This window comes from Balaenoptera borealis (genome assembly GCF_965194805.1).
Source record: "Balaenoptera borealis genome assembly, chromosome: 17".
Classification (NCBI taxonomy): Eukaryota; Metazoa; Chordata; class Mammalia; order Artiodactyla; family Balaenopteridae; genus Balaenoptera; species Balaenoptera borealis.
Window position 1 is genome coordinate 8,116,404 of NC_138876.1, and position 26,031 is coordinate 8,142,434.

The window sequence follows — 26,031 nt, forward strand, 5'->3', positions numbered from 1 at the left end:
TTCCCAGGGAGAGGAGGACCGTTCTGAGCTCCTTATACCTCTCTGGAGGGAGGACCATCTTTAGAGACAGGTGGACCTAAGTTCAATTCCTGCTTGACCACCTAGAGGCTGTGTGATTCTAGACAACTCACTCTGGGCCTCAGGGTCTTCACTAGAACAATAACATCTGCCTTGCAGGGCTGGTACGGCAATAAAAGGGTCCAGATATTGACTGAGTACACATCAGGCATCTGCAAGGTGCTGGGAATAAAAGGTTAAAACACACTGTTCCTGCCCCTGCAGAGATTATATTATGTGGGGAAGGTCAAAGGGAAGTGCCTGCACTGTAGTACTAGTATTTCATCTGGGCGATGCTGCGGGCATCGTGGTTAAGGGGACACGCAGGTTTCAGAGGCAAATGGCCTGGGTTCAGCTCTGAGCACCAACACTTAGCAGCTGGATAGCTTCCAATAAAATAGCTCCCACCTCCGTGTCCCCACCTGTCAGAGGGGTTGACAGTAGCACCTCTCTCCCTCCTGTCCCAGGCTGGGGACAGAAAAGATGGGTTCAGACATGTGACAACGCTCAAGCTGTCCCTGGCCCTTAGTAAGCCCTCAGTAAATGTGAACTGAACCCCAACTCTTGGCTGGTTCTATCAATGCATGTATCCTGGCATCCAGAACATGGAAAATGGAGTGAGCTAGAGATGGAGGCAGGTAAAAAGCCAGTAAGACCAAGGAGAGATCTCACAGAAAGATGCAACAAGATACCCAAGAGAAAGATGGGAAGAGGAAGCCAGTCCAACCCAGCACACACATGCATGGAAACCAGAGAGAGGAACGGGCAGAGACGGTAGGTGTGCAGGGGAGACGGATGAATGAATGCAGGAATAAATGAGTAAGAGAAGAGGACGGACAAGACAGAAGAAAGAAAGAGGACAGAAGAGAGGAGAGTCCGGGCTGGGATGAGCTGGAGCTGCAAGCAGGGACGGAGAGGGCAGTGGGGAGGGATTTGCTTAGAAGGATGAAAGGGCTTTGGTTTCTGGGTCAGCCACTCGGCAGGGGCTCTGCTTGTGCTCAGTCAGAACGGGGTCACCGGGCCACACACAGTGACACGATGGGCAGACAGCCGCTGCCCTGCACCCTCACCCCGTGACCCTCCTGTGCTCTGCCCTGGGAGGCCTGCTGGGGACAGAATTTCCCCGGACACCTCCTCCATGGGCAGGGGATTGCTGCTTCAGGGGGCTGCTCAGCCCCGCGTGGGGCACGCCAAGCCCCATCCAGAGAGGCTGTGCATCCCTGAACTGTAGGGGTGGCAGTACCACCTTCCTTCCTGGTCCAGTCAGACCCCCGGGGGCGGGCAGCCTGGGGACAGGTCTCTATTCTGGCCTTTACACTCCCCTCTCCCCTCGCCTCCCCTCCCCTCCCCTCTCCTGTCCAGTTTGTTCTTCTCTGAAATCCTCCCCCACTTGGTTTCTGAAACCCTCTTTCTCCTGTATCCGTCCTGCCTCTTGGATTTGTCTTCCTCAGCTTCATTCTCTCTCACACCTTACATGGTGGTGTCGCAGGGCCACATCAGTGGTCCTCCATCGAGGCAATTTTGCCCCCCAGGTCACAACTAGCAATGTCTGGAGGTATTTTTGGTTGTCACTACTTGGCTGGAAGGCGCTACTGGCATCTAGTAGGTGGGGGCCAGATGTAAGCCTCCTCTTACAAAGCACAGGACGGTCCCCTCTATAAAGAATGATCCCGTCCAAAATGCTGTCAGAACCGAGGTCGAGAAACCCTGCTCTACGCAATCTCTCTGAGCAGTCTCACGCACTTATAACTTTAAAAAAAACAACCAGTATCCTCAGAACGCCCAAACTCCATTGCCATTTCTTCACTCCCTCATGTCCACTTGCCTGGTGGACACTTTCTTTCTAGAAGTGTCCTCATCTGCTGTCTTCCATGTCATCAGACCCTCCTGGTTTTCCCATTACATGCTTGGCTCTCCTTCTCTGTCTCCCCCTTGGTCTCCTCTTCTGTCCTCCCTCAAACATCAGCCCCTCCCCACCTCTGCCCCAGGCCCCCCCAACACATTACCCCTCGGCCATCAGCAGCTCTAGGCCGGAGACTTCCAGAGGTCCCTCTCTGCCCCATCTCCCTCCTCCAGTGCTTCCCCCGCAGGATGCTCCTCTGGGTGATCTCATGGGCAGGGCACCCAGCCTCAGCCTCAACCTGTCTCCGGCGAGGGGGCTCTCCTCCCCAGAAGTGCTCCCTGCGTTGTGTCCTAAGTGATGACGAGCCCCGGGAGTCTCTGTACTCCTCTCTCTCCTTCCCCCCACCCGTTGTATTGACGCCGAGCCCTTCAGTCTTACTTGTCCAGTTCCTCTCGCATCTGTCCCTTCCTTGATACCTCTGCTCCCACTGCCCCAATTCAGGTCTCCTCAGCCCATATATCCATCCATGCATCCCTCCATCCATTCATCCATCCATATGACGAACATCGATTTGGTACCAGCTGAGTGTCTGGCATTGGCTAGGCTCATGTAAGCTGTGGGTGAAACGAACAGGTCTGTCCCTGTCCTCTGTTTCCGGAGCTTCCTCTGGCCTGGCTTACCTGGCTGAAGTCTCACCTGTCCACCCATCCCCCAGAGTGAGCGGGAAGCCATCCACTCCCTCTCTGCCCTTCCACCTGCTGCTCAAGCCTCTCCTCCCAGGTACCCACACACCGGTCCTTCCTCCGCCTCCACCCCTCCCCTCCTAAACTCCTTAGTAGGAGAATAAGGAACCGCACGTGTCTGCTTCCTTCTTTACGAAGCACTTCCTCCTTTTACGCATGGAGGATCCCATAAGACAGGTGGACAGGTGGTCGTATTTCCATTTTACCAGCGGAGAAATAGGGTCCCGGAGGAGATGTGACTTTCCCAAGGTCACACCGCTCTTGAGTGGTGGACTGGGGACTGGGGGCCAGGGGCTCCTGTCAATCACAGGTGGGCGGTCAGAGATCCGGGAGGGTCCGCCCCCCCCACCCCCGACCCCAGGGTCCGCCCTCCCCCCCGCGCCCTGCGCCCCGCCCCCCGTGCGCGGCACCCACCGAAGGCGCCCGTGTGGCGCGGCGCCGTCTTGCGTGGCCTCCTGGCGGCGTCGTCGCACACCCACTGCTCGCAGCAGCGCCCGGGCACGCTCACCCGCCGGGCGTGGCGGCACCAGACGCGCGGGGGGCGCGCGCGGAGGCAGAGCGGCGTGCAGCCCACCGCGCCGCCCACGCACGTGCAGTTGTATTTGCAGTTGGGCTGGAAGGACTGGCCGTTGTTGTAGCGCACGCCGTCCAGCAGGCAGCCCACGCCGACCACCTCTGTGGACACAGGCGCCGAGGGTCAGGCAGATGGGCTCCGGCGGCCCCCCGCAGGGCAGCCCCGCCCCCGCTGGACCACACCCCCCCATGTTCCCGTCGTACGGGAGGGGCGAAGGCAGAGCAGTGTGAAGCCCCTGGGAGCGCCAGTTCATTTAACCCGCGGAGAAACCCGCAGTGCCAGTCTGGAGCGGGGTGAGAGGCCGGGACAGGGAGCCGTGTGGCTAGCCCCTTGTCCTATCCATCAGGTGGCACAAAACCTGGTCCTGACAATTTTCTGCCTCCAGGGTCACGGTTCTGAGCCCAGCAGACGAGACGTAAAGCCAATTCGAACACTTTGAAACAAAGACTCAGTTCATTCAATGCAAATTTATAGAGTCGTCTAGGTGCTGGGGATTTAGTAGTGAAGCAAGGAGACAAAAAACCACGCCCTCGAAGAGGTTACATTGTAGTGAGGGACAGAGGAAAGACAACGGACCATCTAGAATGCTGATGGGGGCAGTAAAGCAGTTGATGGGATTTGGGGGGGGGGCATGGTTTGCAGATTTAAACAAGGTGGGCAAGCAAAGCCTCACGGAGGTGAGGATGCTTCAGCAAAGGTGGGAAGGAGGTGAGGAGGTGAGCTGCCCAGGTCTTGGGGGAGGAGCCTTCCAGGCAGGGAGGGGCTGTAGGCGGGAAGGCCCGAGGTGGGAGCAGCCTGGGATGTGGGAGAGGGCAGGGAAGGGTGAGAGAAAGTCAGGAGGCAGGAGATGAAGTGAGAGGGGGCTTCCCTGGAGGCTCAGCGGAAAATACAAAGCTCTTAGAGCTTAGAACTGAGGCTGGCACACAGTAGGTGCTCAATGAGTCACTGTTGAATCAGTGATATGAATTATGTTTCACAAAAACACTCGTGGTGCTGAGTTGAGAACAGACTGATGGGGTACGGGTGGTGTCAGGAGGCCACACTAGGAATCCAGGTAAGAGGTGGTGGTGCTTGGACCAGGGAGGGACAGCCAGGAGGAGAAGGGCTCAGCTTCTGGGTATATTTGGAAGGACTCGCTGACAGATAGGATGCGAGGATGAGAGGAGAAGCATCAAGAAGGACTCCTAGTTCTATGCCCTGAGCCTGGAAGGAGAGGGATTCCCTGTCCTCAGAGGAGCAAGGTTGGGGTGGGTGGACTCAAGTTCCTCACTAGACACGAGATGCCCGGTTGACATCAGAGTGGCCATGTGGAGCTGGTTCTGCAAGCCTGGAGTTCCAGGAGAGATCTGGGGCTGCTGGGCCCCCACCAGCATTCCCACCCTTGATGTCGGGTCCCACCCTGAGGGCAGTGTCTGGAAGTGCAAGCAGAGAGCCCAGGGCGGCAAGGGCATTCACCCGAGGAGGGCTGGTCTGCCAAGAGTTCCAGCTTATCTCCTGGATCCACCTGAAGGTGAATCATCATCATCATCATCATCATCATCATCATCATCCCTGTATCCAGCAGGAGTGAGGGTTCTTGGTTGCCTGACCTGCTTTGTGTTAGGCTTCCTTGTATTGCTGACTTCATCCCATAAGGAAACGATACCACATCATCACCTGCATTTTCACCTACAGCAAACCTGAGTCTCAGCGGTGTTGAATCACGCACCTAAGGCCACAGAGCTCGGCTCAGCAGAGCAGTGAGGGCAGCCTGTGGGAATATTGGAGTGACTGCTGGTTTCCTTGGGAGGTGATTGTGCCGGAGAACGTACAGAAAGGAAAGGCACCAGCACTTTCTGCCCCTCTGATCTGGAGCCAGGCCCCATCTGGTATCTCATGCGGTCCTCGCAGTGACTGCCCTAGGAGAGCTTTGTTTCCTTCCTTTGGCAGAGACGGGAACTGGGGGTGTGGGGTTAGTGCTCGAGGTCACCCAACAGGTGACTGATGGAGCTGCTCCCAAAGCCTGCGGGCTCTGACTCCACCATCCATTTCCTTCCACCAGACACCGGTAAAGGAGGGGAAATAGGAAAACCAAACAAAGCAGAGGAAGCACTGGGTGAATCACTCATCTTTGCATTCTGAGTCACCCCTGGCGGCGCCCTCTTGCTCCAGGGAGTGTGTGCGTGTGCGTGTGCGTGTGCGCGTGTGTATTGGTGGAGGGGGAGACAGGAGTGCTGAAGCCCGTCTCTGCCCCTCTGTGTGGGAACATTTGGTGGAAAGGGCAGTGCTGGGTGCCGGGAGCCCTTAGCACAGTGGTTCTCAACACCAGCTGCACGATGGCACCACCAGGGGAGCTCTTTAAAATTTTGATGCCCACACTATGCTCCAGTATATGAGGGTGGACCTGGGTTTCAGTATTTTTATTTTTTTGCCCTAGTAGCTCCCAGGTGAATCCAGTTTGCAGCCAGGATTGGGAACCTTTGCCTCTAGAAGTTGTTCACGGTCTCCTGGGAGGTTTAGGGGATGGGGACAAGGGATGGATGGCATGTGTGGTGGCTGTGGATTGTCCCATCAGCGGACTCTGGCACCCCTTCCTGATTCGATTTCTTTCTGACTAATTGAAGGACCAGGTCCTGGCTAGATGGGGAAGCTGGCTGAGTTTCCTTCACCATTCAGACTTGCAAGTCCAGGCATGAACTGGTGGGCTTTCATTTTATTGACGGACTTCAAGGAACTCAAGTCACCTTGCTGTGCCATCTGGACCTTTACTCCCCTTGCCCCACCCCTGGAGGACTGTCACCTGCCTGGGAACAGGGACAGTGGGCCATGCCTTGTAACCCCATTGCTGTATTATCACTAACCTGTGTTCACCGTGTGAATGAATCAGTGGACAGACGGATGGATGTCAGGTGGGGTGAAACCTACTCTGTATTGGGCTTCTACCGTGTATCAGGCACTCGACATCCTAACCACCCAGAGAGGTAGGCATTATTCATTCATTGCATTTTTCCTTGATGAGGAAACTGACACTTAAAAAGGTTAAGCAGCTTTCCTAAAACCATTGTACTAGTTAGTTGCGGCACTGGGGTTTGAACTTAGGTTGTCAAGCTCCAAACACCATGCGCGGGTTTTGTACTCCCTCCCTCTTCAGATGGGAGAGTCTGAGCTTGGAACCAGCCCTGCCCCCAAACTCTGAGGATGACCGTGGACAAGGCTAAGGGAACTTCTACAAAGGAAAGCTGAAGCACATGAGATAGTCACCAAGAGCAGCTGACCACATTTTAGGCTTCAGCCTCAACCCCCACGCGAAGCTGGTTCGATCAAGCTCCTTAAGTGACGTGCCCAAGGTCACGTAGCCAGTAAGTGGCAGAGCCAGGAGGCAAAACCCAAGTCTGTCTGCCTGTAAATTTCATGATCCTTCCAGCAAACCACACTGCCCTCAATCCTGACCCAGCTGCATTGAATGCAGAGTCATGTTTTGTCCACCAAAATAGCCAAACAGTTTAATTCAGAGGTCACTCTCGGCCCACAGATGTATTTAGTTTGGCCCATGGAGTGTTTTTAAAAAGAGTTTTGAATGTGTTGCCAACATTTACAAATCGTACACAAATCTGGATTTCTTTCTGGATTCACTTGAAAACTGAGCAGACTGGATCAGACCAAACTCACTTTTCTGCCTGGCCTCAGTGGCCAAAACTTGCATTCACTAGTTTTCCGTAATCCCTGTGATCGTCTCTTTGAGTTATTTGTGCCAGTGTTGCAGCTGCTCGTTTTTATTTCCTTGTCCTGGCTTAATTACACGCACATCTTGAAGGACAGATTTAGCCTGTCCTGGGGATCGTCCATTGGTTGTTGGCCATTTGCTGACAGATTGTGTGTGTGGAGGAACTCTTCTTTCTCTTTCTCCTCTGGCCCCGAAGCCTCTTCCTCTCTAGCGCCTCAGACCCTGGACTCTCTTCTTTCTTGCATTAGGGTCTCATGAATTCAGACACTATGGCAGCATTTCCGGGAAGATGTTCAGTAGAACACTGGTGAATTTAGTGTGTGTGTGTGTGTGCACATGTATGCATGCTGTGTGTGTATCTGAGTGAGTGTGTGTGGTGGGGTAGGTGGGTGATTGGGTAAAAATCTGCCTGGAAAACGTGTTCACTGTGCAAATAAGTTCAAAAAGAAAAGTCTTCTTATGACAGCTCTCTTTTTGGAATTTGACAATGGATGTGAATGTTTAAAACCTCTGAAAAGTTCTGTTTCACTTATTGAACCTTATTCGTTCCAGTGTCTGTAGACCTATATGACCAGAGAACCCTTGGCAAGTGTAGTACTCATTACAGTCTCCTGAAAACCACAGTCTTCTTTTCAAATACGAGGAATGGAAATAGAGACTCATGATGAGAAGGAGCCAAGTGAAGGCAGGAGCTGACATATAAAGAGAGAGGGCTGGGGGTGGATTGGGAAGGTGGGTTTCCAAGCCCCTGGTGGTAAAAGCAGGCAGGAAAAGCAGTTCCAGGGTCTGTACAGTCTATGGGTCCATGAGAGAATGTCTATAAAGTTGTGGTGCCTGGCACGTGGTGAGATGTCATTGCAACTTTAGAGAATCGTATAGTCACAATGAATGTCCTTTTAATGACCTTAAAGAACAGCTGTAAAAGGGGAAAGAAATGATGAGACAGTCTCATAGACGTGGAGGGGATTCTACTGCAGGAAAGCTCAGCCTGGTTTCCTTACCTGGGTACAGGGAGAGAGTATATGAGTGACTATATACATTAGCAGTCACTCTCAAACCTGAGTATGAGAATCGCCCAAGGAGCTTGTTAAAGTTGTAGATTCCTATCTCCACTTCCAGAGAATTGGAATGAGTAAGTCTGGGGTGGGGCTCAGGAATAACATTTTTAACCAACACGTCAGATGATTCTATGCAGATGGAATCTGCAAGTTCTCACTGAACAGAATTTTGTGGGGCTAATAATGAGTCTCAGTAAAAGGGGGAAAAAATGGAAAGATGTCAGAATCAATGGTAGTTACTTGGAACGCTAAAGACAGATGACTTGGTATGAAAGTTGAGGCATGAACTGAGGTCAAAAGAGCAGAAAGTGCTCATAAGTTAACCATGATTGTTTTGACTTGGAATTTTGTGCATAACCCTCATCAACAACCCACTTCAGGAAATATAATGGGTTAACTGAGGATGAGAGAGTCTGCTGTGTGTGAATATGCAGTGGGGTGTATTAGAATCACAGTTATGGGGAAAGCTTGATTCAGCATTAAGGGAAGAAGGGAGTTCTTGGGTTTATGAGGCTTTGTGTAACTTTTCAGAAGTTAGGCTGCTGCATCATGATGCCTAGTCACCTCTTTTCATCATGCTGGATCAGGTATCTTGAATAAATGCTTAGATGATTCAAGCTAAGTGAATAACAGTCCAGATAGAAGCAGGAGACCAGAAAGTCCCAGAAAGGAGGTCTCTGAGAACAACAAAGGAAATGGTAGAACCCTGTGAAGAGCAAACAAACAACAAACAGCCTCTCCCACGGCATGGGGCTATTATAAGGACAAAGAGTAAAGAAAAAGCAAAGGCAAATAGAAACCCCAGGAAAAACAAAAGACTTCATAATAAAGGAAATTCAAACAAGTACACTATCTCATGTCACAGTGAAAAACATTTACATAATCCTAATATTGTAAATAGTGGTTTATAACCAAAAACCTGACGGTGATATTGGAAGATGGGGGAGATGTCAGTTGGTATTAAGGAACTCAGACATTAGCTATCATATAGGATCATTCACAGATGATCCACAATTGATATTTCAAGCCAATCAATATATAACAGAAGACATGTATTGAGTATTTGCAACTACCAGAAGAAAGGGCTGAAAGTTAAAAGTGACTGTAGTAACCAGAGGTACATGGGTGGATGGTAGGAAGGGATGGTTTCAGGCTGCTGGTTTTTATTCTTTCAAGGCTACTAAATGTTTTAAAACCATGTTACTTTAATTTACAATATTACTGAAATATCTGGAGCTCTGCAGGGTCCTGGTGCCCCTGGGAGGTCATGGGCATCCAGCAAAGAGTTCTACCACTAAGAAAACAGAACCAGGCTTAGGTCTTGACTGGGGATCCCTCTTCCCTGGACTCATCCATGGATGGAGAACAGAGAAGACAGCCAGGTTCTGGATGCCAGAGGAATGCAGCATCCCTCCCTCCTCAGGAAGAGCCCAGCCTCTGGCCTCTAATCATGGCCTGGGCTAGGGGGCGGGGGGGTATTTACTGCAGAACTGGAGCCAGGCCAGAGGAAGGGCAACGGGTGGGGGGCCCTGGGCCCGAGCTGGGGGTGCTGGGGGCTGGCCGGATGGTGCGTGAGGGGTGTCACTTACGTGCACATACTCCTACTGCGTACCTCGGGCTGTCCCCGCTGTAGTCACAGTAGAGGCCCCGGTGGGGGTCGCAGACAGCAGCCTCCGTGCAGTTGTCCCCGAGCTGCTGAGCACACATCTTACAGCATTCGCAGCCGTCTGTGACGAGGCTGACCCCCAGCGGGCAGCGGGGCGGGGATGGCGGGCACTCGCACGGCCACTTGCAGAACTGGGGGTGTGCAGGGGTGTCCTCCAGGCGAGCCGGGGTGAAGACCGTGGCCGCGGGAGCTGGAGAGAGGGCCTGCAGGGGAAGGGCAGACATAAAGGGAGCTGCCAGGTAAGGGGTTCAAAGGCCAAAGGTCTGCAGTCACCTTCCCATCTTCATGGTGTTCAAAAGGTTTACGCGAAATTATGTTTCTCTACCATGCTTTTAATAGCCAGACGTCTCCTTTCTCCTCAGTGCAAACATAGGAGGAGCCGGAGTTCAGAGACTGAAGCCAGTTGCCCGAATTCCCCAGCTGGTAGGCCGGGGGGCAGGAAGCAGACTCTATGTCAGATCTCTGAGCTCCGTGGGTGTTTCCTTCCCTTCTGATCATCCCGAAGCCTGGGAGGTCCGTGAGTTGGCCTCGATTAGTGATGAGGGAGCTACAGCTTTGAGTAAATGCCTTCTGATGAGTCACGCTGTGAGGCACGGCCCACACCCCATCGCTCTTTTCAACCGGTTGTTCTTTTCTCTGCGTCCTAAAGATCTACCCTCTCCACTGAGGTTTCAGGTGTACAGCACAGTGATTCAGTTATACATACATACATAGACACATACACATATATGTAAATTCTTTTTCAGATTATATCCCCTTATAGGTTATTACAAGATATTGAGTATAGTTCCCTGTGCTATACAGTAGGTCCTTGTTAGTTACCTATTTTAGATATAGTAGTGTGTATCTGTTAATCCTAAACTCCTAATTTATCCCTCTACCCCCCTTTCCCTTTGGTAGCCATACATTTGTTTTCTATGTCTGTAGGTCTACTTCCGTTTTGTAAGTAAGTTCATTTGTATCTTTTTTTTTTCAGATTCCACATATAAGTGATATGCATATTTAACATCGGGTTTCAGGCAGCTATTTTTATTTTTATTAATTTTCTTCTTCTTCTTCTTCTTCTTCTCCTCCTCCTCCTCCTCCTCCTCCTCCTCCTCCTCCTCCTCCTCCTCCTCCTCCTCCTCCTCCTCCTCCTCCTCCTCCTCCTCCTCCTCCTCCTCCTCCTCCTCCTCCTCCTCCTCCTCCTCCTCCTCCTCCTCCTCCTCCTCCTCCTCCTCCTCCTCCTCCTCCTCCTTCCTCTTCCTCTTCTCCCTCTCCCTCTCCTTCTCCTTCTCCTTCTCCTTCTCCTTCTTCCTCTTCCTCTTCTTCTCCTTCTCCTTCCCCTTCTGCTTTCCCCTCTGAGCCCCAGGAAAGGGCTGCAGTGGGTGGCAGCGGTGTCCAGCCTCATAGTTCCTGCAGCTGCCTTGCTCTGCCTCCGTAGGGAAGGGAGTCATGCTCTTGTTGCTGTTGCAGACCATGCAGAGAGGGGTCTTATTTTGTGCTAAGGGTAACGGACCACCACTCCACCACTTCCCCCACCTGCACTCCTCCCCAGAACGCCGTTCCCATCCCCCAGCCCATATATTCATCTTTATGCTGGCAAATATGATGGACAGGACAACAGGCCAGAGGAGAAGGAGACAGACGTCCCAAAGAGCCCTCCCTGCGCTGAAGATCAGGCAGATAGAACGGGAGGCTGCTCTGGGACGCCGGCCGGTATTAGGAGCTCCCAACTGCCTGTATCTCAGGCATCCAGTCACCCGCCCGGCCCCTCCAGCTGCCTTCCTGAACGGCCCTCCTGGCCCCTCACTCTTTATACTGGAGGAAACCTAGGCCCAGGGAGGAAGGGAATTGCCTGAGGATGGAGAGTGGAGGCTGCATTTTCCCACCCCAGGTGGCGGTCCCTGTTGGGGAGCCTGCTGTCTGGGGCTCCTGAATTCTGAGGTTAGCGGAGGTGGAGCCAGGGCTTGTGCGGGGTGCCCCACGGGCCAGCTCCTCCGTCCTGAACCAGAGCCTGCCCTGTGGACTTACAGATCTGCGCTTCATTCTTTGAACAATAGATGCTGAGATATTCCGACAGATTCCTTCTTTTCCTGAGGAGGAAACCGAGACCCAAAAGGCAGAGGGACACATCCAGGATGACACGGCCCACGTCAGGGCCTAGGCACAAATGACTCTCCAAGCTCTCATTTCTGGGACCTTTACCTCTGCTCCCTCTGGGCTCTTTCAGTCACTCCACAAACATTTGCTGAGCTAGCTCACCGTCTCTCTTAAGTTTTAGGCATTTGAAGATGAAGTGAAAAAAGTCTTGTGCTTGTGGCACCACAGCTTATAGGAGAGACAGACATTAGAGGTGACTGATCACAACGTGAGGCTGTGTGGGAGCGCCGGGCACCAGGGCGGCCCCAGGAGCTCTCTGACTACCAGGGCAGGAAGCTCTCTGCCGAGGTGAGTGATGTGCCTCCTTGAATGCTTGGCTGTGAGAACCAGAGGCCAGGAGAGGTGGTCCAGGTTGAAGTGTTGGATTAGTTGGGCTCTTGGTTCTGTGCTCAGCACATAACAAGTGCAGTAAATATTGATTTGACACATTAAGGGCCTTTGAAAGTCAAAAATGCAAACCTTGATTTGAGGCTTTTGTCACCTCTAGGCTTGGTTTCAGGCAGATTTGCTGGTGGGGAGCAGATTGCTCTGGAGGCTGGCAGGGCTGGTCTGTGCTCATCTGGAAAGCATTTAGGTTACCTTCCCTTGTTTGCTTTTCCTCGAAACACAACGTGACACACAAAACCCCAAACCCCCATATCAATGAAACCACACACTCACACACACACACACACACTCACACACCCTCATCTTTCTGACTGTATGCAGAGAGACTTTTCCTTGTCAGTCTGTGACAGTGGAGGCCTGGAGCTTTAGGAATCCCCCAGACCATCTCTGACAGTCTCTACACCCACAAGACCTACTCTTGGCAGAGGAAGTAAAAAAGCCCTCTCCTCCAGGAAGCCTTCCATGCCTTTCCCAAGTTGTATTAGGGGTGCTGCCTCCCCCACTAGAATGTGAACTTGTAAAGGGCAGGGTCTGTGCCTTACTTCTCTCTGTGGGCCTGAAACACGGCTCATGGCCCACAGCAGGGCTGTGTAAGTGTCGCCTGGTGGAATGGATGGATGGGGAATTGTTGACTCTAAGGGGCTTTGGTGTCCCTTGATTTTTCAGGATCTACCATCTTGGAAGCTTTTTTCTCTGCTCTAAGTTTGAGTGTCAAGAAAACAGTATGGGACCCGAGACAGAAGTGGTTTCTCTCTGTGTGTCCTTGGACAAACTTTCTGAGCCTCAACATCCCCATCTGTGAAATGGCCACAATAATGCCCCCTCGGGAACTGTTGGGAGGGTGGAGGCATTGTGTATGCAGAAGCACTGTGTATGCAGGCCTGGCAAAGGGCAGACGCTCGAAAGCACGACTTTGCCCTTGCGCTCCCTTGCTTGTGCGCCCCACCTCGCACCCACACAGCCCAGCACAGGACTTAGGGGTCTGGACACTTTGAGCTGAGCTGGGATGGGCTGGAATCTGGATAGTAACCACCTCCACATGGTTACTATCCATCCTGCTGTCTCCATTCCAAGTTAAAGCTCCCCAGAAGGAAGCCTCCTTTCCAAGTACATGCCGGGAGCCCCAGGGCACCCAGCTCCTCAAGGGGAGCTGCAGAGAAGGCCCCCTCTTGGATGAGGGAAGCAGGTGATGGCACAGAGGGGCAGTGGAGGGAGCAGCTCTGGTTCCCCTGAGCCAAGCCCTTGCTGTTGGCGCCATCTAGTGGTAGGAAATCTCCCATTCCCTAGAAGGTCCTTGATGAGAGCTGTGGGGTGGGAAGACCTTTAGACCCCAAGGCCTGAGGACTCCTCATTTTGGTGCATGACCTTCTGAATCCCGACTGCTCTGTCCAGCACCCACACCCCAGGGAAACTGACTGCACACACACACACACACACACACACACACACACACACACACACACGCGCGCGTCAGCCACCTTGAATACTCAAGATGGCACTGCATGTCCACCTGCCCTTGGTCATGATACAGGGACTATTGCAAACTCACTGCTCTATGGGGCTACAGCATTTTTTATAACAGCAGAAGCTAAGGGTGAAAAAAGGGAAGGAAAACAATCAGAAAGCAAGGAGAATATCTATCGTCTGGAGAAAGCCAAGAGAATCAAGAACAGCCTTGGGTACTTCCAAATTGCACTTGTTCACATAAGAGTCTCTTTTACAAGGTGCTTCTGGCTGTGGACTCCCCGCGGACACCACTGTGTTTACAGGAAAGACAGGAGGAGGGGGCTGTGCCCTGATGCTTCCCGGGCTGGGCACCCAGGGCTCAGGCTCCTGCCTGGTTCTGCCTGCTCAGCCCCTCAGCTCCCGGGCTGAGCCCACTGCCCACCTCCATCCCAGAGACCCCAGGGCAGCACCTCACACAGTCACTTCCTACCGTGGCTCCCAAACTTTGCCGCATGTTAGAACCATCCAGAAGCTTTGATAAACACTGATGCCCGGCCACTGTCCGCAGACAGCCTGACTGAAGTGGTCTGGGCAGAATCCTGGGCACTGAATGCAGCCGAGGGTGAGAAGGGTCCACTTGCCTAAGGACCTTGTTAAGATACAGATGCCTGAAGCCTACTTGGAGTATTCAGCTTGAGCTCTTCTATGCTGGGCACAGAATTTATATGTTGACCTGCACCCCTGGTGATTCTTGTGAGAATGGGAACCCTCGTCTTAGAGAACTGGGCCAGGGGAGGGTACGATGGGGAGGTTCTAGGCCATTTTCCTTTCTTAACAAGACTTTTCTAGAACTGCACGTACATGCCTAACCTGCTGGCAGCTTGATCAGCCTTCCACAAAACAGTCCAGGCCAACCTGCAGAAAACACACCATTTTTGGTAAGCAGGCCTCATGTAGTTAATGGAAAATGATGTACTTTGCTTTTACTGTTTTGTGAGAAAGACTGAAAAAAGAAAGAAATAAAAAAGGAGCAGCTTGCCATGATAAGACCCCTAAGTGTCTGCTGGGTACTGAATGAATGTGTCCCCTCAAATTTATATGTTGACGTTCTAACCTCTCTAAAGGTCATGGTATTAGGAGGTGAGGTCTTCGGGGGTGATTAGGTCATAAGGGTGGAGCCCTCATGGATGGGATTAGTACCCTTATAAAAAGGATCACAGAGAGCTCCCTGGTTCCTTCTACCATGTGAAGACATAATGAGAAGATGCCAGTTATGAAAAGGGTCCTCATGTAGAATGTGACCATGCTGGCCTTGATCGTGGACTTCCAGCCTCCAGAACTATAAGCAATACATTTCTGTTGTTTGTTAGCCTCCCAGTGTGTGGTTTCTTATAGAAGCCCAAATGGACTAAGACCACGTCTGCTACTTAACCCTCTGGGCAAGGAGGGTAATCAGTAGGCAGGTTAAAAGCAATGAATCAATCCATTTAATCATATTTATTGGACAAACTCAAGCAGATTAAAATTAAGAAGGAAGACATTTTTACAACAATGAATCGTGGTAGGCATGGGAGCAGAGAGCAGGAGGCTGGCCGTGGTGGGGTGCCACCCTGAGACCTTAATCATCCTGATCGATGATGGAGCTGGACCTCACCGTCCTCTGAGAGTGTGTGTGGTTCATCGATGAATAGGGCCCTGGGACCAGGAGGAAAGGGCAGGGCATCTGCAGTGAGTGGAACCCATTTCCCAAGGCTCTGTGACCTGGGGCCGTGCTCACCCTCTCTGAGCTTCAGTTTCCTCATCTGTAAAATAGTAATGATGACAGCATCCTCCAGCAGCCCTAATGAGCAGTTATGGTCTTACCCCCATTTTACGGATGAGGAAACTGAAGCTCAGAGAGCTTAAGTAACTTGCTCACAGTCTCGCCGCTGGGAAGGGGTCTCTGAGTGTCCCCAGAGTGTCCCTCCAGAGGGACTTATCACCATGCTGCCCTACTCCATCATTCCTTCACATTCATATCCATACATTCATTCCTCCATCCTCCCATCACACACATGCACTAAGCATCTCCCGCGCGGTTGGTGCTCAGATGAACAAGGCGTGCTTCTTACCCAAAGGCAGTCACAGTATAGACACACACGCAAGATTACAACACGGGGTGGTGAAATTGTGATTCAGTTGAGCCCAAGCTTCCAGGGGCCCCCGGAAGAGGAGATGGGAGCCTCTCGCGGGGCTTTGCAGGGACAGATTGCCCTTTCTTGACTCCTAGGTGCCCAACACTGAGCCTGGCACACCCTGGGCTAGTGCTTCATGAATGGAAGGGATGGTAGAGAGCTTGGCTTGCCCACGTTTAGGCGGCCACCCCCAGATGCTCCACCAGGGGGCAGGGTTGAGACAGGAATGGCCTGAGCCAGCCTCAGCTGGGCCCTGGGGGTTTTAGGAAAGGGCTGCCCTGTCTGGAAGCAGTTTCTGTTTGCTCCTTCCCTGAAAAGAGAGGCCTCGGTGGGCAGTGGCAGAATGTGGACACAGGCCTGGGTCCAGAGCTGGGGATGCCCTGTGGTCAGCCCTCTCCGACGCTTTGCTCTCACTTTTCTGGTGTAACTAACAAGCAGCCGCCGCGTGAGCTGATGGACACATTTTCTGAGCATCTCCTCCCCCTCCGAGGATACCCCTAGGGGTCTGTACCCAGGGCCTGGTGGGAATGCCCTGCAGGTGGGGTCACCGTCTTGGAAAACTCTTAGCTCAAACCCCCCCAAGGCTCATGGCCTGAGTGTTTGGAGGACCCAGCACTGCCCAGAGCCTTCCATGCTCACGCCGGTTCCGATGGCAGGATCTCCAGGGACCTGAGGCCCAGCACTGACCCAGCGCTGGCCAGGCTGCACGTCTTGGGAGGTGGAAGGTTTGTAGAGCTTTTCTGCTAATTAGTTTTATAAACATGCAGTCTTAGGAGCGTCTGTTTGGGAAAGTCGACTTTACATGGAGAAGGTAGAGAGGGCAGGAAGCCAGATTTCTTTCCAAATAACGAGCCCTCATGAATTTGTTCATTCATCAGATGAATATAAAGCATCTACAAAGTTCCCCGTATAAAGTCTCAGGGAGCGCCCAGCCTCCTCCCCAGGAGACAGCAGTATGAAAAAGGCAATTGCATTATAGAGCAAGGATCAGAAACCAGCCCCCAGGGACATCCCGCCCACAGCATTTTTGGTAACAGACTAGAACGGGTTCTACACTTTTAAAAGGCTGTAAAAAAACAAAAAAGAAGATCCCATGGAGAGCCTATAGTCCACAAAGCTTAGAATATTTACTCTCTGGTCTTTTTTAGGAAATGATCACTAACTTCTGTTATAGAGTGACAGCGCTATTAATAAGAGCTAACCCTGACGGAGTGCACAGCAAGTGGCGAGCATTTCTACCAGGGTTACGTATAATCAAATTTAAAACGTGTTCATTCTTTTTTGGAGATGTGTTCAAATATTCACACTGTTGGGAGAATAATATAATGAATCTCGCATACCTTTTCCCGCTTCAATAATTATCAACCAACCTCTGTCCATCTCCTTTCCTCTATTTCTCCCGCCTACACACATACTTTTTCATTCTTGAGGATTTCAAAGCAAATCTCAGACATCATGTGATTTTACCTGAAATTCTTCAGAGAGTATCTCTAAAGTATGGAGAATTAAAAACAAAACAAAACAATTTTCACACCAATTAACTTAGTTTGGTTACAATTTTGTAATTTTCCCTATAGCAAATACTTAGTCCATATTCAGACTTCACTGATTATCTCAAAGCTTTAAAAAAAATCATATGGTTTCTATGAATCAAGATCAAAATGAGGTCTACGTGGTCTGCGTTTTGCCTTTTATGCCTCTGTTACTAGTTTCCATGCTAAGTCATCTAGTCGTTGTGAGAACCCTAAGAGGCAGGCTGCTTTTATAATCATCTCCCCCAGTTTACAGATAAGCAAACGGAGCCACAGAAAGGTCAGATCACTTGCCCAAGACCATTCACAAGTGGCAGAGTTGGGATCTGAACCAGTATCAGTCTCTTAAGGCATCACACCCAAGGGCCACACGGTGGGGTGTCTCAGCAGAGTCTAGGGGCTATGAGAGCAAGGTGAGAAGGGAAGGGATGGGGCCGTGGAAGCAGGGAGGGCTTCCTGGAGGAGGAGCCATTTGCTCTGCATCTTTAAAGGATGAGTGAGAACTGACCAGAATGGCAAAGAGAACATCCAAGCTGAGGAACGGCATGAGCAGGGGCGTGCGGGTGCTGCAAAGTGGCATGGAGCAGGAATGACCAATGGTCACCGTTGCTGGGGCTTAGGGTTCAAGGACACGGGGAAGGCAAGCAGGTGTCACGGCCAGAGGACCTGAGGGCCATGCCTGGGCCGTGTGCGCCTGCTGGGGGGAAAACGGGGATCTCTCCTGAGTCAGCCAACCCATTGTGCCAGGCGATGACCAGAACAACCCTGCAAGGGCAGTGCCGATGGTCCCCATTTGACAGATGGGGAAACTGAGGCCCATGGAGGTTCGAGACACAGCAAGACAATTATATACTCTGCTCTGACTCTGGGTCTCGTATTCCCCCAGCAACCTCGAAGAGACCCTGTTCTTGCCTAATTTCCAGTTCATTCAACTCACGAAAAGGAGCAGAGAGCCTTCCACATCCCAGGCCTGGCTGTGGTGGTGGCCATGGCTGACCAGGGAGGGGACCAGCCCTGCAGCAAGAACCAGTACAGACACGGGGGGAAGAAATTGCCCTCTGTTGAGCTTAAGCCTGTTCTGTATACAAGGGAAGAGCTAGTAGCCGTCCAGTAGGACAGAGGGAACTGTCTTCAGTCCCTACGGGTGGACCTGTAGGTGGGAGGCCCTGGGCTGCAGCCCTGATGCTGAGACTGTGGCCTTGGACAAGCTGCTTGCCCTCCTGACAGGGCAGAGGCATGTGGGCTGAGGCAATCCCTCTGGCGCTGTCTGACTCTGACCATCGGCTCACTGAGCCGGGCCTCCGATAAGGCCTCCCCTCCCTCCACCGCCTGGAGCCCGACCCGCCCCCCCCTTCCCTCCTCCTGGATGGGGCCCTGTTTCAGGTGGGGAGGGCAGAACATGGGCAAGAGGCTCGGGCACAGGACACCCTGGGGAGGGGTCCTGCCAGCGTGGGGAGCTTGGGGGTGTTCTTGAAGCGTGGATCGCAGGGAGGTCATTAAAATGTGTGCCTCAGTTTCCAAGTCTGTAAAGTGGGGGTGATACTCAGTGAGACTCAGTAAGACTCAGTGAGCTCCGTGTGGTCCTCAGCCCCCAGCGAGGTCCCAGCAAGGGCTGGTGCTTTTGATCCTTTAAGAGCTGAAGTTTGCAGTTGTCAGGACGTGGCTACTTGGGGTATAGGGCCAGAGACAGCCGGAGTGAGTGTGCGTGTATATGGGGGACAGATCTGAACACCAAGGGCAGCAGTAGGGAGGACAGGTAGATGGCTGCAGCCCCCAGTCCACGCAGCACCCACCCACCAGCTTCTGCTGTCCAGGAGCTCTCAGAAAAGCCTAGAAGACAGCACCCCAACCCCAAAGCACCCTGATCATCACTCTCTCATCGCGGCCCCCAAGCTCCTTCTCGACACACGCTCAGCATCCAACCTGCATTCTCTGCCTCTGTCGCTGGGGCTGTGTGAGTCGGGCTTTTAGGTCCCTTGTATGGATGAAAAGCTGAGGCCCAGCCCGGAGGTGGGGGGCTGGCTCTCAGCCCCAGGTGGTGTGCCGCCCTCTCCCCTCGGCCACCACTCCATCCTGCCGAGAGCACGGGCAGAGTGGGTTTCTCGTCTCCACTTTCAGATGAAGAAATCCAGGCTCAGAGATGAAACCAAAGCCTGGGCTGGAAATCCAGGCTCAGAGATGAAACCAAAGCCTGGACTAGAATGGGGTCTTGTGACTCCTTGCTCTGTGTTCAGGAACCACGCCCGTGGCTATGGCTCGCTGATCAGTCCTCTTAGTGACCGGGTCCGAGTGGGGAGCTGGAGGCCCTGGGTAGGGAGAAAAGGGTGGATAATGGCACAGGTTTCTCACGGGGCAGATGGAGGCATTATTCACGGAGATGGGGAGGCAGGTGGGACTAAGCTCTTAATGGTATTTACAAGGATGCTTCTCGAACTTGCAAGGCCTCAAGGATTGACTGCGGAGGAAAGTATCAAAACTCTGGAGTCCTGGATGGCTGCTCAGCCCACTCAGTAGACCCAGGGGAGCCGACACTGGTCTTTGCAGCAGCGTCTGGGCATCCTAAGGACCAGGCCTGACGGGGTACCACTGAGATGGCGGGACCCTTGGAGATTAAGCTGGTGGTATGCTTTCCAGTTTTATGAGACCAGGGGTACGCTCTGAGGGTTGAAAGAGGAGACGTGGGAAAAAGGGAGAATATCTGGGGACACCTTGAAGGGAGGAAGCATATCTAGAGGGACATTCCAGAGCACGGGCTTTTGGGGTGTCAGGCCAACCATACTCTTAATGAAGGCAGCAGCATGAGTCCCCTTACAAGAATCATGGCACCCGAGCCCTGTGGCTGGCCCACCTGGTGAATGAGTGTGGCCCTTAGGAGTGGATCACGCCTCCAGCTGGAAGCAAGTTTGGGGTCAAGTCCAACCTCCACATTTTCAAGATTAACAAATGAGCCCTATGAAGGCAAGTGGCTTGTCTAAAGTCACAGTGACGACTAGCTCTCTGTGCAAGTCCATTATTCTGCCCCCACAGCAGGACCCGAGTCCCAGCTCTCTCAGAATATTCCTCCACCCGTAGGCCACTTCCTTCCTCCTGCCCCCTTCAGCCCTGGGCGGGCTCAGGGCACACGGCCCTTCTCTCCACTCCGAGACTCGAGACTCGATGCAGGATTATGGGAGGGGCAGGGGAGGACCCCTCCCTTCCTGTCCTTTGGGCCTGGGCTCTCGTTTCCTCTCTCTTCCCCCTCATACCACCACCAAGGCTGAGCAGAGCCAAGGCCCATGCCCCAAGCCTGGACTTGCCTCCAGATTAGGGGGGTGGGGTGAGCAGATTTGATCACATCCCCTGGAATGCCCATTATTCACATTTGAGAGGCCCAGTTCCTTCTGTGATTCTGTCTCTCTTCCCGCCCCGCCATGACGGAAGGAGGAGGGGTAGGAGAGCTGGTAGATTATCAGGATGTCAAGGCTGGAGGAGATACCAGAGTCTCTCTAATTCGATGGTTTTGGAAACCATGTGTGTGTAAGAATCTTCAAGGTGCCAGTTAATGTACAGGTGCCTGGGGCTGGGGGTGGGAGGTCTCCCCAGGAATTCAGGCTCAGGGCCCCAACATTAGTTTTTTTCTCCTGCAGCCCTCTAAGCTTCCCTGTCAGATTTGCAACACATTCGTCTGTGCTAGGGAAAAAATCTGTCTCCAACACGTGAGCCATCCTTGTCGGTAGGGACTGAGTTAACCATCTATCGCCGCATCTCTAGAAATAGGAAGGGGCTGGGCACATAGTCACATGGTCAGCATCCATGGAACAAGTGAGTGGCTGGGCTGTGAAAATCACTGTCATTGCCAACCTGACTCAGGGTTGTAAGACGCAAGTCTCACCTTCAAGCATCACCATCACCACCATCACCATCACCATCGCCACCATCATCATTACCACCACCAGCACCATCAGCACCATTATCATCAGCATTATCACCATCACCAGCATCAGTATTTCTTTCTCCTATATGATAATCCAGAAGTGATCATTGACTCCCTCTAAATGTTCTGGGAAGCTGGCCAGGATGTGGAAACCTCGAGATCTTCCGAAGACCAACCCAGCACTGAGCCCAGCACAGCCCACCAATTGCTCTGCCCCTCCTCTTGCCCACCTGGCACTGAGCCTGGGGTCGTTATAAACTCCTGCTCACTTGCTCGGACCTGGCACCTGTCTGCAGCCAGTGCTTCCCCTCAAGGTGGGATGCCCCGCCCCTGCTGTCCGGAGTGCGGATCAATTGTCATTTCCGCTTGGCTGTGCTGGGGCTTCATGTGCTTTACCTCCCTTTATTCTTTAAGCCTCCCAAGAAGATCAGTACCCAAGAAGTGAGTACTAATATTATGCCGTTTTACAGATGAAGAAACTGGCTCAGAGAGGCTGGGTTACTTGTCTGAGGGTGCACAGCTTGCAAGGAGGGGAGCTCAGTATTTTCCCTTCCCCACCTCTTAGGACCGTTCTACGTACACTTGTGTCTTTCCAGGACAACACTGTCTAGTAAAACATAATGTGAGTTCTGGATGGAATTTTACATTTTCTAGCAGCCACACTAAAAAGTAAAGGTGAAATTTATTTTAATGATATATTTTGTTTAGCCCAATATATTGAAAGTATTATCATTTCAACATGGAGTCAAGATAAACAAATTATCATGAGAATTTTATGGTCTTGTATTCACACTAAGTCCTTGAAATCCAGTGTGTATTTTAGCCTTTTGGCTCAGCTGGGACCAGCCACATCTCAGCTGCCCAGCGGCCTCATGTAGCAAGTGGCTACTGGTTGGACAGTGCAGGTCTGGACTCTAATGAGCCTGCCTTGTAGGTGTGTGGTTTTCGAGGGAGCTGATACACGCAGATGCTGGGGATACGGCGCCCAGGACACAGTGAGCGCTGGATCAGTGTCAGCCCTCATCATCGCCCACGTTACCGGGGCAGAGTGTGCTCCACAGGAGTTGTTGAATGAATGAACAACGTACTGAAGCCTCGCCCGTGGACGTCTGCAGTGTCACACGGTTCTCTTGTGAGCCTTCCTACCCGGCTTTACTTCCCGGCTTGTGGTTGCCATCCCTCCCAGCTCCTCCCACGATCCCACCCTGGACCACTGCCGGCTCACCTCCCTGCTCCCGTATGTAACCTACAGTGTGTGTAGCAGCCCCTTGCCTCCGCTCAGAGAGATGGCAAAGTTTCCTGGGAGGAATTCCAGGGTTTCTCTTTGTACAAAGACAGCCTCCTGGCGTTCGGCTGCTTTGCAGGCGTGGGGCAGGGGCCTGTCCTGAAACCTGGGGAGGTGATGTCGCTGACAGCCTGGAGGTACTGCCCAGCCCACGGTCAGGATTGGGTCTCCCAAGGAGCACCGTTCCCGTGCCCATTCCAGAGGGTGAGCCCTCACCAGGGGCCGTGCCCGGGTGGGAAATGCCTGCCCGAGCCACGCTCCCGCCAGCATCCTGGACAAGCAGTGGGCGGGAGGGGCCCAGAGCTGGGAGCAGAGTGTCCGATTTGACGGAAGAGGCTCTGAGCAGGGAGCTGCTGGGTGTGGGGCTTGAAATGCTAGCTCAGATCCCAGCTACACACAGGAAGTGTAAAGAAGCCATCCCCTTTATGCTCCTGCAATCTTTTAAAAGGGATGTGCCGCTTACCCGGGGCCACGTTATTCTGCAGTTGGTCTGAGGGGCTGAAAGTGGGTTTGCATTTCACACTCAGCCCATGTATCCTCAGGCACACACACACACACACACACACACACCACGGGGATTTATACCTTCAGACAAGCCACAGTCACTTACACATGCATGCTTATACCCCTATGCACACCAACACACATTTCTATGGGAGAAGGTATATGGGTCTCAGCTGTACACAGACAACCAGAGACCTGATGTGTGCCCTGGAATTTATTAGCACAGCGTTCATGTACCTGGTCACGTGCTTCCGAGAGGCTTTCCTCAAGCAGCCCTGTGTTCGCTCCTCGGCAACGGGGAACGGGATGGGGCTCAGGTTGTCAGCCCCGATTAACAAGAGAGGACAGGAAGGTCCGAGTGGTTGGGGGACTTGCTGGAGCTGGCTCAGCCAGTGGCAGAGCTTGCACCCGGCCTCTCTCTCCTGGATGACATCACCTCTGCCACCTCTCATTCCAACGTATGAGTGGCTGTCACCTGCCTCGCCAGCCTGTAAGCTCAGTAGGGTCACGGACTTTGTGCTTCTCATGTTTGCACAAGTACATGGACCGGGGAGGCAAGAGGCTGTATTGTTGAGAGCTGACCTAGGTTCAAATGTCAGCTCCACAGATTACTAGCTGTGTGACCTTGGGCAAATTACTTAACCTCTCTGAGCTTTAGTTTTTATCTACAAAGGAAGTTGATTACATCTGCTTAATAGTATTGCTATGAGAATTTAGGAGATGCTTAATAAATAATCATAAATGTCATGTGGATGAACTGAGGAAGGTCTTTCGTATATAAATACATAGGCTTTGGCACAGTGCTCGGCAACCCCCCCCCCAAATGTAGACCCTCTCTCTTAGCACAAGGGAGGTACTCACTACATGTAGAAGGAAGAAAAGAACAAAGAGATGGAAAAACAAGGTCTGTCTGTAGCTCACCTTTATCATATGTTACATTCCTGAGTACACTTGGCTACGTTTCTGAGCGCACTGCCCTGTCCCGCTCCTGGATTTATCTCTTCCTGGGTTGGCCTCTTCCTCCTTCAATTACGGAACTTTTCGATAATGTTTTACTATCTGACAGGGCAAGTCCCCCCTCACAATTCGACTTCCTAGAAGTTTTCTTGGCAATTCTCATGAACTTTTTCTTCCATATGGACATCTATCATCATTTTTTCCATTAAAACCTCAGTGGGACCTTGAATGGACTCACATTTCCTTTATGTATGAGTTTGGGGAGGATGGCCACATACGGAACTTGGCTCTAAAGGAAAGTGCAGGTTGACGTTTGTCTCCCAGCCCTCGCTGGGGGGTTAAGGCTCTATCCGGGGAGCTCCTGAATCAGATAACAGTGTTGCAGGGGGGAAGTATGGGTCCCCACAGAAGGTCCCCGGGCAGGGGCACAGAAGAGAGGTACCTTGTCTCCTCCCAGAAACCTTCCCTCCATCCTGCTGCCTGGGTCTGTCTGGACACCCAGCTCCTGTGCTGTGCGCCCCCTCGGCTGAGCCTGCGGACCTGTACCCCCTCTTCCCTAGCACAGGTTGCTCTGAGGAGGTACCTGGGGTTCCCATGTACTTGGACCCCCCTACATACTTCTCTCCTCCTCCTCCTCACTCAGACCTCACTACCCGACCCCTCTCACCTCTTCTCCATCCACCCCCTGTCCTCCCAGACATTGCAACCCTGAAATAAAGGCTGATATGGCGTCTTCTGGGTGCTCCAGCTTTCAGGAAAGCTCTGGAAGAGAGAGTGGGATTTGGCAGGAAAAGATCTGAGTTTGAGCCCTCCCACTTATTAATTGTGAGACCCTGGGCATGTCCCTTATTTGCCCTGTCTCCATTTCTTTCATTTGTAAAATGGAATTAATATCCTTTTTTAAAAACTTTTTATTTTATATTGGAGCATAGTTGATTAACAATGTTGTGTTAGTTTCAGGTGTACAACAAAGTGATTCAGTTATACGTATACATGTATCTATTCTTTTTCAAATCCTTTTCCCAGTTAGCTTGTTACAGAATATTGAGCAGAGTTCCCTGTGCTATACAGTAGGTCCTTGTTGGTTGTCCATTTTAAATATAGCAGTGTGTACATGTCAACCGCAAACTCCAAACTCCCTAAAATTTCCCTGACCAGGGATGGAACCCGTGCCCCCTGAATTGGGAGGGCGGAGTCTTAACCAATGGACTGCCAGGGAAGTCCCTTCTTCTTCTTCTTTTTTTTTTTTGGTAGGATGGTTCAGCACCAACTACAGGCAGAAGCCACACAAGTTATGGCGGATTTAACAGCAAGTCACCCAGACGCCCTCCCTGATCTCATTAATCACACTACCGTGCTTGGAGGAATACCCATCACCCGGCGCCTATGAGCAACCAGCCTGTGGCCAGCCGTCAGCTCTCAGCCTCAGATCTGGTTGATTCAGAACCAGCGTCTTTGAGCCCACGGGCAAGTAGCTTACCCCCAAGCCTCAGCTTCCTCATCTAGCAATGGGGCACATCAATCCCCAAGAAAGCTGTCCGTGGGAGTGGGTAATAAACTCCCTCCTGCCATCCTCCCTCGTTCTCTTGGCCTTACTACTGGCAGCAGGCCCTGGCACGGGCTGTGGGATCTTGGATTCAGAAGCTCTTCACAGCTGCCCGCCCCGTGCCTGCTCCATGCCCCAAGCCAGCCGCCTGTCTCTGTGCTGCCACGTGTCTTGCTCCCTGGCTTCTCGGAGGTGCAGACCTTCCTCCCTTCGCCTCCATGTGCCTTGGGATGGAGGTAGGAGAGAGAGAACCCTCAGGGTTCCCCTGAAACAGCGGGCTTCCTCTGCAGACCCGAATGTACATGCTTCATAAACTGTAGAGGGCTGTACAAGCCCAAGGCGGCCGCATTTGGGGTTAGAGAATCAGCACAAGCACTGTTTGCACAAGTAAGTGCTTTTGTTGAAAGCTGATATTTTCCCTTCCAACTTTTCTTGGCCTTTTCTAACTCCCCCACCCCCCCACCCCCTGCCTTGTAGCATCTCCGACACTTGGAGACTCAT

At 52.3% G+C, this 26,031-nt stretch overlaps 2 protein-coding genes across 4 annotated transcripts in view; one reads left to right on the forward strand and one right to left on the reverse strand.

Moving 5' to 3' along the window:
* NDRG1 (N-myc downstream regulated 1) overlaps positions 1-26,031 on the forward strand; it is a 98,922-nt gene that overhangs the window by 66,742 nt on the left and 6,149 nt on the right. The window lies entirely within an intron of this gene.
* The window catches only part of CCN4 (cellular communication network factor 4), a 39,069-nt gene that overhangs the window by 12,421 nt on the left and 617 nt on the right, over positions 1-26,031 (reverse strand). For 2 of the 3 annotated variants that reach the window (XM_082363780.1, XM_082363779.1), the window contains exon 2: positions 9,568-9,847. In XM_082363780.1, coding sequence (XP_082219906.1) covers positions 9,568-9,847 — 280 coding nt within the window. Of the gene's footprint in view, positions 1-3,057; positions 3,319-9,567; positions 9,848-26,031 lie in introns of all 3 variants that reach the window. The other variant, XM_082363778.1, reaches the window with a different exon arrangement.